We start from the raw sequence: 12768 nt of genomic DNA on the forward strand, positions 1-12768 counted from the left end.
TGTATTTTTCAAAGGCTCATATTCCTGAGTAAATATGGTTTAGTAGCATGAAATCCATTTGACTCTTGAAAAGTGTGGGGGTTAGGGGCACCAACCCCCTCACACAGTTGAAAATCCATGTGTAACTTTGCCCCAAAACTTAATAACCTGCCGTTGACTAGAAGTCTCACTGATAACAAAGAGTGTATTAACACATATTTTATATGTTATATGTATTTTATACTATATTCTTACAATATAGTGAGCTAGAGAAAAGAAAATGTTAAAATCATAAGAGAAAATACATTTACAGTACTGTCCTATATCAAAAAAAATTCACATATAAATGGACCCATGCAGTTCAAACCCATGTTGTTCAAGGGTCAACTGTATTATGCCTTTTACTTAAATTATTTGATATGGAATGGGGCACAGGTTAATTCTGAAAGGGGAAAAATCCCTGCAGGCACTATATAACAATCTTCAGTAATTATGAAAGGTCTGTATTAGTTTCCTAGGGCTGCCATAACAAATTATCACAAACCAAGTGCCTGAAGACACAGACACTCTTCTCTTACAATTATGGAGGCGAAAACTGTAGAATCGAGGTGGGTCCCTATAGCTTCCCTCTGGAGGCTATAGGGAAGAATTGTTCCTAGTCTCTTCTTGGCTGTTAGTGGTTCCCAGCAATCTTTACTGTTCTTACAGCTGCATCACTCCAGTATCTGCTTTGTCATCACATGGCTTCTAGCCTCAGTCTTCTTTACCTGTGTCTGTATCCCTCTTATAAGGATACAAATCATTGGATTAGTGTTTGTTGTAATCCAATATGACCTCATATTGAGGTCAATTAACTTGATTACATTTGCAAAGAACCTATTTCCAAATAAGGTCACACCCACAGGTACAAGATACTAGGACTTGAACATATGTTCAATGTTCACACGTTCAACATATGTTCATATGTACGCACAATTCTATCCTTACAAGTCCATATCAGGCTGTTGATGACAAGAAGGAGATAAAGCCTTCTATTTAAAAAGGGTAAGATTACAATTAGAAATAAGTAATTGCTGAGATATTTAAAAATCTTTTTAAAATAACAGTAATCTCTTTTCTTATTTTAATGTATTATTGTCTCGCAACATTGTTTTGGTTTATGAAGGTGCCTTATTTAAAACTTCAGTAATATTGAAGTCACCTGTATTGGAAAATAATAAAGGTGGGGAATTCAGTTAGTACTTTAAAATAAACACATCAAAAGAAGATACGTCTCCTAAAATAAAATTTTCTCTCACTTCTTTAAAAACCCTGCAGTATTAATAAATCAAGCTCATTCTTGAAGGAGCATTCTTCAGATTGATTCTCCAGAAATCAGTGTGTTGCCATCTTGGAGCATCTGAAAATACTTGAGATTGGAAAAGAAAAAAGGAAGCAATTCTGAAGAAATGTTAAGGTGAATGAACAATGATGAGACTCATCAATTACTACCAATTACAAAGGAAAGTGAAAGATCATTTCATGTTATAGATAGGGACACAGATGATACAGTTTAAAAGGCAAGAATTGTCCGTGGAGCACTGAGGACATGTACGGACAATAGTTGTAAAAAGAAAATTTAAAGGACAAAAGAGAAAGCAGAGATTAAATGACAGCAGTAGCCTATGGTGCTCATTAAACTTTGATCTCAGTTGACCTAGAGATGTTTATCTGTTTTTCTTTTTTTTTTTTAACTTTTTTTCTTAATGTTTTAATTTCTTTTTGAGACAGAAACAGAGCATGAGCGGGGGAGGGGCAGAGAGAGAGGGAGACACAGAATCTGAAGCAGGCTCCGGGCTCTGAACTGACAGCACAGAGCCCGACGCGGGGCTTGAACTCACAGACCGTGAGATCATGACCTGAGCCGAAGTTGGACACCCAACCAACTGAGCCACCCTGGCGCCCCTGTTTTTCTGCCTTCTAGCCAGACACATAGAGTAGGCATTTCATAAACATGAAGGGGAGAACCAGCGTCAGAATGAAGAGATAATGCAATTAGTAGGAAGAGTAGGCTTAAATTTTGGCACTGCCACCTGTTGTGACTTTGGGCAACTTAACGAGCCTTCATAGTCCTTGTGTCCTCATTTGTGAAACAGGAGTTTTATCCCTTTTATCCTGTTTCTTAGGGTTGAGCAATCAATTGGTTTGAAACCAAGCAGCAGTTAATTTCATAATCTTTCTCATATTGACATTTCTTCATTACTTGCCTTGTTTCCCTTGGTTTTCATTCTTTTTTGTCATTGCCTGCCCCCCCCCCAATAATATGTAAGTATTTGCTTCAGACTCTGATAAGGAACCCAGACTTAGATAAGATTTTTTTAAATGTGAACTTTCTAAATAATCAGAATGTATACATATTAGACAAAATATAGATATCACAGATCATTTAGTGAGATGTTTTAAAAAGCAGTGAAAACACTGCAAACATAAAACTAACTACACAAAACCAAATCTATCAGCAAGTATAAATGTCTAAAATCACCCAAATTGAATTTTAAAAGACCCCAAACCTAAATATATGTTGTATTTAAATAATGTTGCTCAGCAGTGTTGAAAATAATAGAGAAAGGCATTTTGGGCTAATAATTTTTTAAAAAAGTCACAATTTTAACATTGAATTAAGTTCAACACATTACAATTAAGGAACAGAAAGGCATGTTGTGATGTTCAAGAATGCAACCCTTAGTGAAGATTTAATGGTTATGAATATGCACTGAGTAGCATAGTATTAAAATTCATTGAGAAAAGACTTGGAGAATTACGTGAAATAGAAATACATTAGTATAAGGAGACTTTAATTCACGTTTTCCAACCCACAGTAGCTCAAGTGGACAAAAGATAAATATATGGGAGATGTAAATGCTATAATTAATAAACTTATAATTGATACATATCAAGTCCTACAGGCTGAAAGTAGTTTTCCAGTGCTCATGGAATGTTCATAGAAGTATTTATATATGAGGGCACAAAAGAAAATAAGTTCCAAATGTAAGAAATAAGGAACTTCTTTCATAATATAGTAGGAAATAAACTTGTGAGATAGAAGGAATGTTTTACCACCCAGTACCTTTGTCTTCAATGTTAGATGGTTCTTATTGTAAAAATTAGTGTTGGAGATAGTCATGACTTCGTTATAAAATTTTAAACTGTGTTAACACATCACTTCAAAATATATGAATCAAAATGGAAAAATTACAAGGACCAACAGAACTACAAAATATACTCTAAAATAGTTGGAAAATTTTATTACACATCTTTATAATTGATAAATGAAACACTAAGAAAAATTAGGGTATATAAAATTTGAACAGCACAAATAACATGTTTGTCCTAATGAATATATCTGTACATTTGTGTTCAACAATTTTAAAATTCTCATTCTTTTAAAGTCTTATGGGATATTTATGGAATTGACCATGTACTAACCCTCAAAACTACCCCCAAGAAAATAAAAGGATTAAGTCATCTTAAAAAAAAATAAAACAACTGGTCATTTTTACAGATCACATTATCTGACCACAATGCAATTAAATCATTTAAAAATATAACAAGTTTGAAAAACAGTGTATGTTTGAGAATTAAAAAAAAATAAACAACTTGGTTACAGGAGAAAGTGAAAATTAGAAGATATTTAATTAGAAAATATTTAAAAGTAAATGAAACTTGGATTAAAACTTGTGGAATGTAACTAAAGCAACATTTAGAGGAAAAAGTTATAGCCTAAAATATTTAAGTCAGATAAGGGAAGGCTAGCATTATTGAGCTATGCATTTAACAAGTTTAAAGGAGGACTGCAGCATAAATTCAAAGTTGAAAGAAATAAAGATAGCAGCAATAAACACAGTAAAGAGGCTCCAGGCAAAAATCAACCCTGCAAAGGTTAACCTCTGGGAAAATTGAACCAAAAAAACCCGAATGTTAAGAGGGAGAGCAAGAAGACACATATAAAGAAATTAATGTGGATACTGGAAACATGGATATTACAAAATACTAAATGTCAATGCATTTGAAAGTTCATATGAAATAACTAAGTTCTAAATTAAAATTACCAAAATAACCCTAAAAAAATTAAAGTTCCAAAGGATTTTTTTGTTTTCAGTTTTTCACTTCAATTCTAGTTAACATATAGTGTAAGATTGGTTTCAGGTATAGAATTCAGTGATTCATCACTTATATGCAACACCCAGTGCTCATTACAAGTGCCCTCCTTAATGTCCATCATCCATTTAGCTTATCCCCTGCCCATCTCCCTCCATCAACCCTCAGTCTGTTCTCTACAGTTCAGTCTCTTATTGTTTGCTTCCCTCTCTCTCTCTTTTTCCCTTCCCCTATGTACATCTGTTTTAAAACCCCAAAGAATTTTTAACTCAAACTGGCATAGTATTTCATTTTTTAAAGATTTTATTTTTAATTTTTTTCTTCTAAGTATAATTTATTGTCAAGTTAGCTAACATGTAGTGTATACAGTGTGCTCTTGGTTTCAGAAGTAGATTCCCATGATTCATTGCTTACATACGACACCCAGTGCTCATCCCAACAAGTGCCCTCCTCAATGCTCATCACCCATTTTTGCCCCCCAACCCGTCATCAACCCTGTTTGGTCTCTGTATTTAAAAGTGTCTTATGGTTTGCCTCCCTCTCTGTTTGAAACTATTGTTTTCCCCTTCCCTTCCTCCATGGTCTTCTGTTGTTTCTCAAATTCCCCAAATGAGTGAAAACATATGTCATCTTTCTCTGACTTATTTCACTTAGCATAATACCCCCCAGTTCCATCTACACTGTTGCAAATGGCAAGATTTCATTCTTTCTCATCACCAAGTAGTATTCCACTGTATATATAAACCACATCTTCTTTATCCATTTATCAGTTCATGGACATTTGTGCTCTTTCTATAATTTGGCTATTGTTGATAGTGCTGCTATAAACATTGGGGTACATATGCCCCTATGAATCAGCACTCCTGGTGTAGTATTTTAAAATCTAGGCCTAAATGTTTTATGGGCATATCTGTGAGACATACCAAAAGTAAAGTAGTCATCTTTTTTTTTTTTTAAGTTTATTTATTTTGAAAAAGAGAGAGAGCATGACCAGGAGAGGGGCATAGAGAGAGCGAGAAAGAGAATCCTAAGCAGGCTCTGTGCTAACAGCACAGAGAGCAACATGGGGCTTAATCCCACAAACCGTGAGATCATGACCTGATCCGAAATCAAGAGTCAGACGCTTAACCAGCTGAGCCACCCAGGATTCCCAGTAGATTGGACATCTCACAGACTCTTTGTAGATAATTAAAAATGAGGGAATGCTCATTTTATGAAGCTTGTTAACTGTGCTGTTCAAGGCATATATTTTCCCATATATATATATATTAGTTATGATAAAACATTACATTTACCATCTTAACTCTTTTTAAGTGTACAGTTTAGTAGTGTTCAGTATATTCATTGTTTTGCAACAGCTCTGTAGAACTTATTTATCATGAAACACTGAAATTCTATATCCATTAAAAACCAATTACACCTTCATCCTCCCAGCAGCCCTTGGTAAATACCTTTCTACTTTTGTGATTTTGACTACTTTAGATACTTCATATGGTGGAATTATACAGTATTTGTCCTTTTATGACCGGCTAACTTTCCTTAGCATAATGTCCTCAAGGCTTATCTATGTTGTAGCATGTGACAGGATCTCCCTTTTTTAAGACTGCGTAATATTCCACTGTATGTATGTTCCAGATTTTCTTTATCCAGTCATCTGTCAATTGCCATTTGGATTACCTCTACCTCTTGGGTATTTTGAATAATGCTATGAACACAGGTATGCAAATATCTCTTTGAGATTCTGCTTTCCATTCTTTTGGATATATAGACAGAAGTGGGATTGCTGGGTCATACGGTAATTCTATTTTAAAGTTTTTGAGTAGTTTCTGGCGTTTTCCATAATGGCTGTACTATTTTACATTCCCATCAACAATGTCTAAGGGTCCAACTTCTCCACATCCTTGCCAACATTTATTTTCTCTTTTAATAGTAGCCATCCTAATGGATGTGAGGTGGTATCTCATTATGGATTTGATAGCATTTCCTTAATGACTAATGATGTTGAACATGCTTTCATGTGCTTCTTGGCAATTTGCATATCTTCATTAGAGAAATGTCTATTCAAGTCCTTTGCCCATTTTTAAATTGGGTTGTCTTCTGTTATTGATTTATAGAAGTTCCTTATATATTTTAGATATTAACCACTTATCAAATATATGATTTGCAAATATTTTCCCTAATTCCATAGGTTGCCTTTTCACTATATTGTTTCTTTTGACACAAAGTTTTAAAGTTTAGTGAAGTCCTATTTATCTTTTTTTTTTTTTTTTTATTTTGTTGCTTGTGTTTTTGGTATCATATCCAAGAAATCATTGCCCAATCCAATGTTCTTAAGTTTTCCCCCTGTATTTTCTTCTAAGAGTTTAATAGTTTTAGGTCTTACATTTATGTCTGTAATCAAATTTGAGTTAATTTTGTATATGGTATAAAGAAACTTTATTCTTTTGTATGTGGAATCCAGTTTTCCTAACACCCTTTGTTGAAGACAGTACTTTCCCAATTGTGTAGTCTTGACATATGTGTTGAGAATCACTTGGTCATAAACGCAAGGGTTTATTTCTGAGCTCTCTATTCTGTTCCATTGGCCTATATTTCTGTCTTTATTTCAGAACCTATCTTAATTGCTGTTGCTTTGTAGCATGTTTTGAAATCTGGGAATATGAGGCTTCCAACTTTTTTCTTTTTCAAGATTGTTTTGGTTATTTAAGGTCCCTTGAGATTCCATATGAATTTTAGGATTTTTTTTTTCTATTTCTGCAAGAATTGTCTTTGGTATTTTGATAGCAATTGCATTGAATCTGTAGATATTTTTGGATAGTGTGGACATTTTAGCAATATTGTTTTTCAATCCAATTTCAATTGGATTGAAATTGGATAGTAAATAGGTTTTTTAAATTTTCTTTTTGAATTGGTCATTATTGGTGTACAGGAATGCAATTGATTTTTGTATCATCAACTTTGCTGAATTTGTTTATTAGCTCTAATAGGTGTGTGTGTGTGTGTGTGTGTGTGTGTGTGCATATAATCTTTAGTTTTCTACAAATAATAGCATGTCATGTGCAAACAGAGATCATTTTAATTTTCTTCTTTTCCTTTTTTTTTTTTTTTTTGCCTTTTATTTCTTTTTCTTATTTGATTGCTCTGACTAGAAGTGCCAATACTATATTGAATAGAAGTATGGTTGAGAGTGGGCATCCCTGACTTATTTCTGATCATATAGCAAAATATTTCAGTGTTTCCCCTATTGAATACAATGTTAGCTGTGGGCTTTTAATATATGGCTCTTTTTATGTCGAGGTAGTTTCCTTCTGTTCCTGGTTTGTTCATTATTTTAATCATGAAGGTGTTGAGTTTTGTCATCTTAAAAACTTATGCTAATACATGAGAATGAATGAATATACCTATATTAATAACATCCCACTCAAGACATTAGAATAGTAATTAACCTAAAGAAACTAAAATAAAGAATGAAGGAGATATTAATGAAATAGATATAGGAACATTGTGAAACAAAGCACTAAATTCATCTGATTTTTTTTGAAAATGACAATAAAATGTAAAAAGTCATTAGCTAACTGAACAAAAAATACAAATACATAAAAGTGAGATTTCAGGGGCGCCTGGGTGGCTCAGTCGGTTAAGCGTCCGACTTCAGCTCAGGTCATGATCTCATGGTCCGTGAGTTCGAGCCCCACGTCAGGCTCTGTGCTGACCGCTCAGAGCCTGGAGCCTGTTTCAGATTCTGTGTCTCCCTCTCTCTCTGCCCCTCCCCTGTTCATGCTCTGTCTCTCTCTGTCTCAAAAATAAATAAACGTTAAAAAAAATTTTTTTTTTTAAAAATGAGATTTCAGAATAAACAGAGCAAGGAATTTAGAATTAGGACAAATCTGCCTCAATTCTATGAAGATAAATTTGGAAATGTGGACAAAATGCTTAATTTTCTAAGAAAATTAAAATTTCCAAAACTGGTCCTCCAAAATACAGAAAATATAAACAGACCAGTTACCATAGAAGGAATAAAATTATTAAAGGGCTACCATCCCCCAACACCTGATAGGTCCAATAGGAGAATTTCACTACGTTTTCAAGGAAAAGGAATGTGCAGTGCTATTGAAACCTCTCTATAACAAGAAAAAGAGAAAAAGCTTTGATATTAATTTTATGAAGTGAGTATGGTTTTGATACATATCAGTAGTGCCTAGTGGTTAAGCATACAAGTTCCAGCCACACTCTCAGTCAGTCACTAAACCTTTGTTTCAGAGATTTAACTGTCCACCAAAATTCAACTTTCCTTTCCATAGAATATAGTTGTAACTAGACTAGGATTGCTGCTTAAGAATTTTATCAGCCCTCTTTCAGCTAGACTGTTTTCCAACCATAGGATGTGACTAGAAGTGATGTTTGCCATTTCAAGGCCAACACTTTAAGCAGTTGTACTCTCCTTGTGCAAGGCAGAATAATGTCCCGTCACGATCCTAATCCCTGGAACCTACGAAGTTACACGGTAAGGGGAAATTAAATTGCTAATCATTTGACCTTAAATTAAGATTATCTTGGATAAGTTGGATAACTGGCAGGCCCAATGTAATCACAGGGTCCTTAACAGTAGAAGAAGGGGGCGGAAAATCAGTGTCAGAGAGATGTATTGTGAGAAAGACTCAACTGGCCATTGCTGGTGCTAAAGATAGAAGGGATTCAGGAGTCAAGGAATGTTGATAACCTCTAGAAGTTGAAAAAAAGCAAAGAAAGAGATTCTCCCCAGGGCGCCTAGGTGGCTCAGTTGGTTGAGCATCTGACTTCAGCTCAGATCAGGCTCTCATGGCTGGTGGGTTTGAGCCCCGCATTGGGCTCTGTGCTGACGGCTCAGAACCTGGAGCCTGCTTCAGATTCTGTCTTCCCTCTCTGCTCCTCCCCTGCTCGCATTCTGTCTCTCTCTCTGTCAAAAATAAACAAACACTAAAAAAGTTGAAAAAAAGAAACAGACTCTTCTTAAAGCCTCCAAAAGGAATATAGCCCTGCCAACACCTTGATTTCAGCCCAGTGAGATTCATTTCCGACCTGTGCCCCCAGATTTGTAAGAGATTAAATTTGTATTGATTTAAGCCACGAAGTTTGTGGTAATTTATTTATTTAGTTAGCTAGTTAGTTTAATATGAAATTTATTGTCAAATTGGTTTCCATACAACACCCAGTGCTCATCCCAACAGGTGCCCTCCTCAATGCCCATCACCCACCCTCCCCTCAATGCCTCCCACCCCCCATCAACCCTCAGATTGTTCTCAGTTTTTAAGAGTCTCTTATGGTTTGGCTCCCTCCCTCTCTCTTTTTTTCTCCCCCTCACCCATGGTCTTCTGTTAAGTTTCTCAGGATCCACATAAGAGTGAAAACCTACAGAGAAAGACAGATACCATATGTGATAATTTATTAAAGCAGCCATAGGAAATTAAAATTCTCCTCCACTCTCCTTTTCCTCTTTTGCTAGTAGGATGCATTTGGCAGTGAAACCCTGGGTGATGGTTGAGCCAAGATGGAAGGATCCTGGGCCCTTGAATCACCAAGTAAAGCAGTCACCTAACACACACTTTGAACTCTTATGTGAGAAATAATCCTCTTCTGTATTTTAAAGATGACAATTATTACAACTGTTTACCCTATCCCAATGAGTACAACTCTGCACCTCAGTTTTCTTGTAAAAAAAGAGAGAGAACAGCAATAGTAGCTATCTCAAATAGTTATTGTGAAAAGTAAATGTTACTGTATCTACAGTGTTTAGAATAATTCCTGACACACAATAAATGTGATATAAATGTTGTCATTAAGATTGCACAACACATGCACACATACCCAAAATTTATAGTATCTCTTGAATATCTATGCAGCATTCTAAAAGATTGGCTAACTGGTAGATAGAATCCAGTAATACACTGAAAGAATGATAGTTATGGCCCAGGAGTGGTTTATTTTAAAAATGTAAAAAAGTTAAATATTAGTAAATTTGTTAACGTCATTCACAATTAGCAATGAGTAGAAACTAGTTCCTTTCTGGCTCATAAATTAGTGGTAATTTTTATGTCTTTTTTGGGAGAAGGTCATTATTTTTTCATAATCACTGTGGAATTCATTCAGTGCTCCAACAACAATGAAACACTATAGATTGTGAAAACTAGCTCAGATGTTAAAATTCTGTTTTTGTTTTTGTTTTTCCTCTATCAAGAGTTCAGAGAATGTGTCAAATTGGAGCTGCCTAATTCTGTTATGGATGTTTTTTTCTAGCATCAGGGCCCTGAGCATATGTATTAATGCAATTAGTGTAAGACTAGAAATATGGTATATAAATAAACATACTTCTTTTACAGATCATGCTAAAATTAACCACAAATAGAAATACTGTCTCCATTAATATTTATTTAGTAGCATTATACACCGGTGCTTTGAACATGTGCCACCAAATAGAGGAGTTATTGATTCTTTGATACCAAAATATTTTAAAAAAATAATTTGATGTTGTAATGGAGTGAAGATCATGTTTGTGAAAGAAATAGCGCAGTCCAGAATTTCTACCTTTGGAATGTTAAAGGATAAAATGCTCTCTGGGGAGAGAGAGTGCATCCTTGTTGTATACTTCTTGCTGACATTGGTTTTGTTGATATGCTTTCCTGAGTTTTAGGCCTGGGAGGAGACTTCGGTCTGCTGAAATATTCTGCAATGGGCATTTTCATCTTATTTCTTCTTATAAAAAATGGAGGCCTGTGTTCAGCCTCTGAAATAGAAAAAGTCTAAATAAGGCCAAAATTGAGACATAAATATAGCTTCTGCCATGTTTTAGTAGCAAATGACATAAAAAAAAAAAAACTATATGAAGTTTAGGCGAATCAAATATACCCAACATTCATAAAAGAACCCAGTCTCATCTTTCTTACTACCTGCTCATTTTTAATGAGTAATATTTTTTGTAACATGCAGGATATGTTATATCCTCTTAAAATCAAACATTATTTTGGTAGGAATTAATTAGAATTAGTGATCTGTAGAGGTGATAGGTAAGAATGGGAACAGCGAGAGGAAGGAAAAGGATCTATGGTTTTGAAAGACAAAAAAGAAAATAGATAAGCAGATTAAAACAAGTCAATTGTATTCATAAGAGCTTCCCAAGACCTATATGGTCAAACCCAAGCCAGAATAAGGATTTGGGGAGATGCTGACTATCACCCCTGGAGACAAGTATGATTGGGGCTTCTATACAAAAGTTTTCCAAATATCTAGATAGGGTAAAATATATTTGGGGCCAACAGGTAAGACGTAAAGCTGAGTAATAGAAACCATCACTGTCATGACTTTGTGGTCTTAGGGTGAGGAGTTTGGTAGGAATCATACAATAGACCATCCTTGGCATGTCAGTATAAGGGAGTATTTTCTAACTTCTAAGTTTTATTTCTTATTGCCTATTAACACATTGGCCCTCTTTGGTGTTAACCCTAACAAAAGCTGCTGGGGTTTAGAGTGACCTCAAAGAACTCTGATTACCATATCATTCTTGGTATAAGGGAAACTTGTAGATATAACAGGACAGACTTTTGTTCGAGGCTTATAGACATACTCCTCCTGGTCTTTGCTCTATAGTCATCGTTGCTACACTTGTTTTAAATTAGGAGCTGCCAAACCCACAGGGATGTTTCAGTTGGGCTATTCTGAACCGAAGTAGGACATTCTACAACTCTTGATTCTTGTTGGTCCAAACTGTAGGGTGTGGCTGGGACAGAGAACTACTCCTCTCTATTGTTTTTTAGCTGTCTCATAAAGCATCTGCTTGTGGCTGATTGCCATTTTACTGTTTTCTATGGTTGACTTGGTTTCTAGTTAAAATCACTTAGCTTCACAGTTAACCTATGAAGAAGCAAAACCCTGAGATCATTGTCTTTTTGTTAGGTCAGTGCAGGGCCTCTCCTGGATTGGCCAGACCAAACCTATGTATCCTGCTGTCTTGTTTCTTAGAGTGTCTGTCCCTGATGAGGCACTTTGCCTTTCAAAACAAAGTTAAGTTTATGTCAAATTTATCTCAATGAGAAATTCAGCACACACTGTCCCTTAAGAGTAATTGGAAATCATTATGGTATTGCACTGCTTTTAAAACCATAGGTCCCTGTCCTCGTCTGTGTCCCTAAATAGATAGATACTTATTGGTTTCTCTATACCAACTGAGTATCACAAACTGTACTTAACCTTTTGGTACTTCCTTATTTCCTTCAGATCCTTGACTTGACACTCTAAATCAAATGGAGAAATAGAAAATGAAATTCACAGATACAAACAAGTATTTTCTATAGACTGCACTATGATCAGTAAGCTAAGTATATATGTATCTTAAATATTTTATCCCAATTCTTTGTTTTTCAATGGAGACAGTATTAAAGGTACTTTCCAATGAGAAATTCTTCTGACTTTGAGTCATATCTAAACAGTACATCATATATTATTCACTAAGTTAGAAAGACTGATCCTATTTCCCAGTTTCCAACTCTATGGAAACTTTAAAGTGGAGACAACTTGCAATACAGAACTTTCCCCTGTCTCAAACGTTTTTAAAGTGACTTGGGTTTTGAATATTTATTTTTTCTCAGTTTAAGTTTTACCCAACTTTTAATTTTAAAGTAA

The 12768-nt window shown here is 35.0% G+C and overlaps 1 protein-coding gene across 2 annotated transcripts in view; it reads right to left on the reverse strand.

Moving 5' to 3' along the window:
* Window positions 1-10501: 10501 nt before the first annotated feature.
* Window positions 10502-12768, reverse strand: part of CB1H4orf17 (chromosome B1 C4orf17 homolog) — a 35010-nt gene continuing 32743 nt past the window's right edge. For both annotated transcript variants that reach the window (XM_042933960.1, XM_042933961.1), the window contains 2 exons: window positions 12337-12380; window positions 10502-10876 (listed from right to left, as the gene is read on the reverse strand). In XM_042933960.1, coding sequence (XP_042789894.1) covers window positions 10674-10876; window positions 12337-12380 — 247 coding nt within the window. In that variant the 3' untranslated portion in view covers window positions 10502-10673. The remainder of the gene's footprint in view (window positions 10877-12336; window positions 12381-12768) is intronic.

The sequence above is a fragment of the Panthera leo genome, chromosome B1, assembly GCF_018350215.1.
Source record: "Panthera leo isolate Ple1 chromosome B1, P.leo_Ple1_pat1.1, whole genome shotgun sequence".
Classification (NCBI taxonomy): Eukaryota; Metazoa; Chordata; class Mammalia; order Carnivora; family Felidae; genus Panthera; species Panthera leo.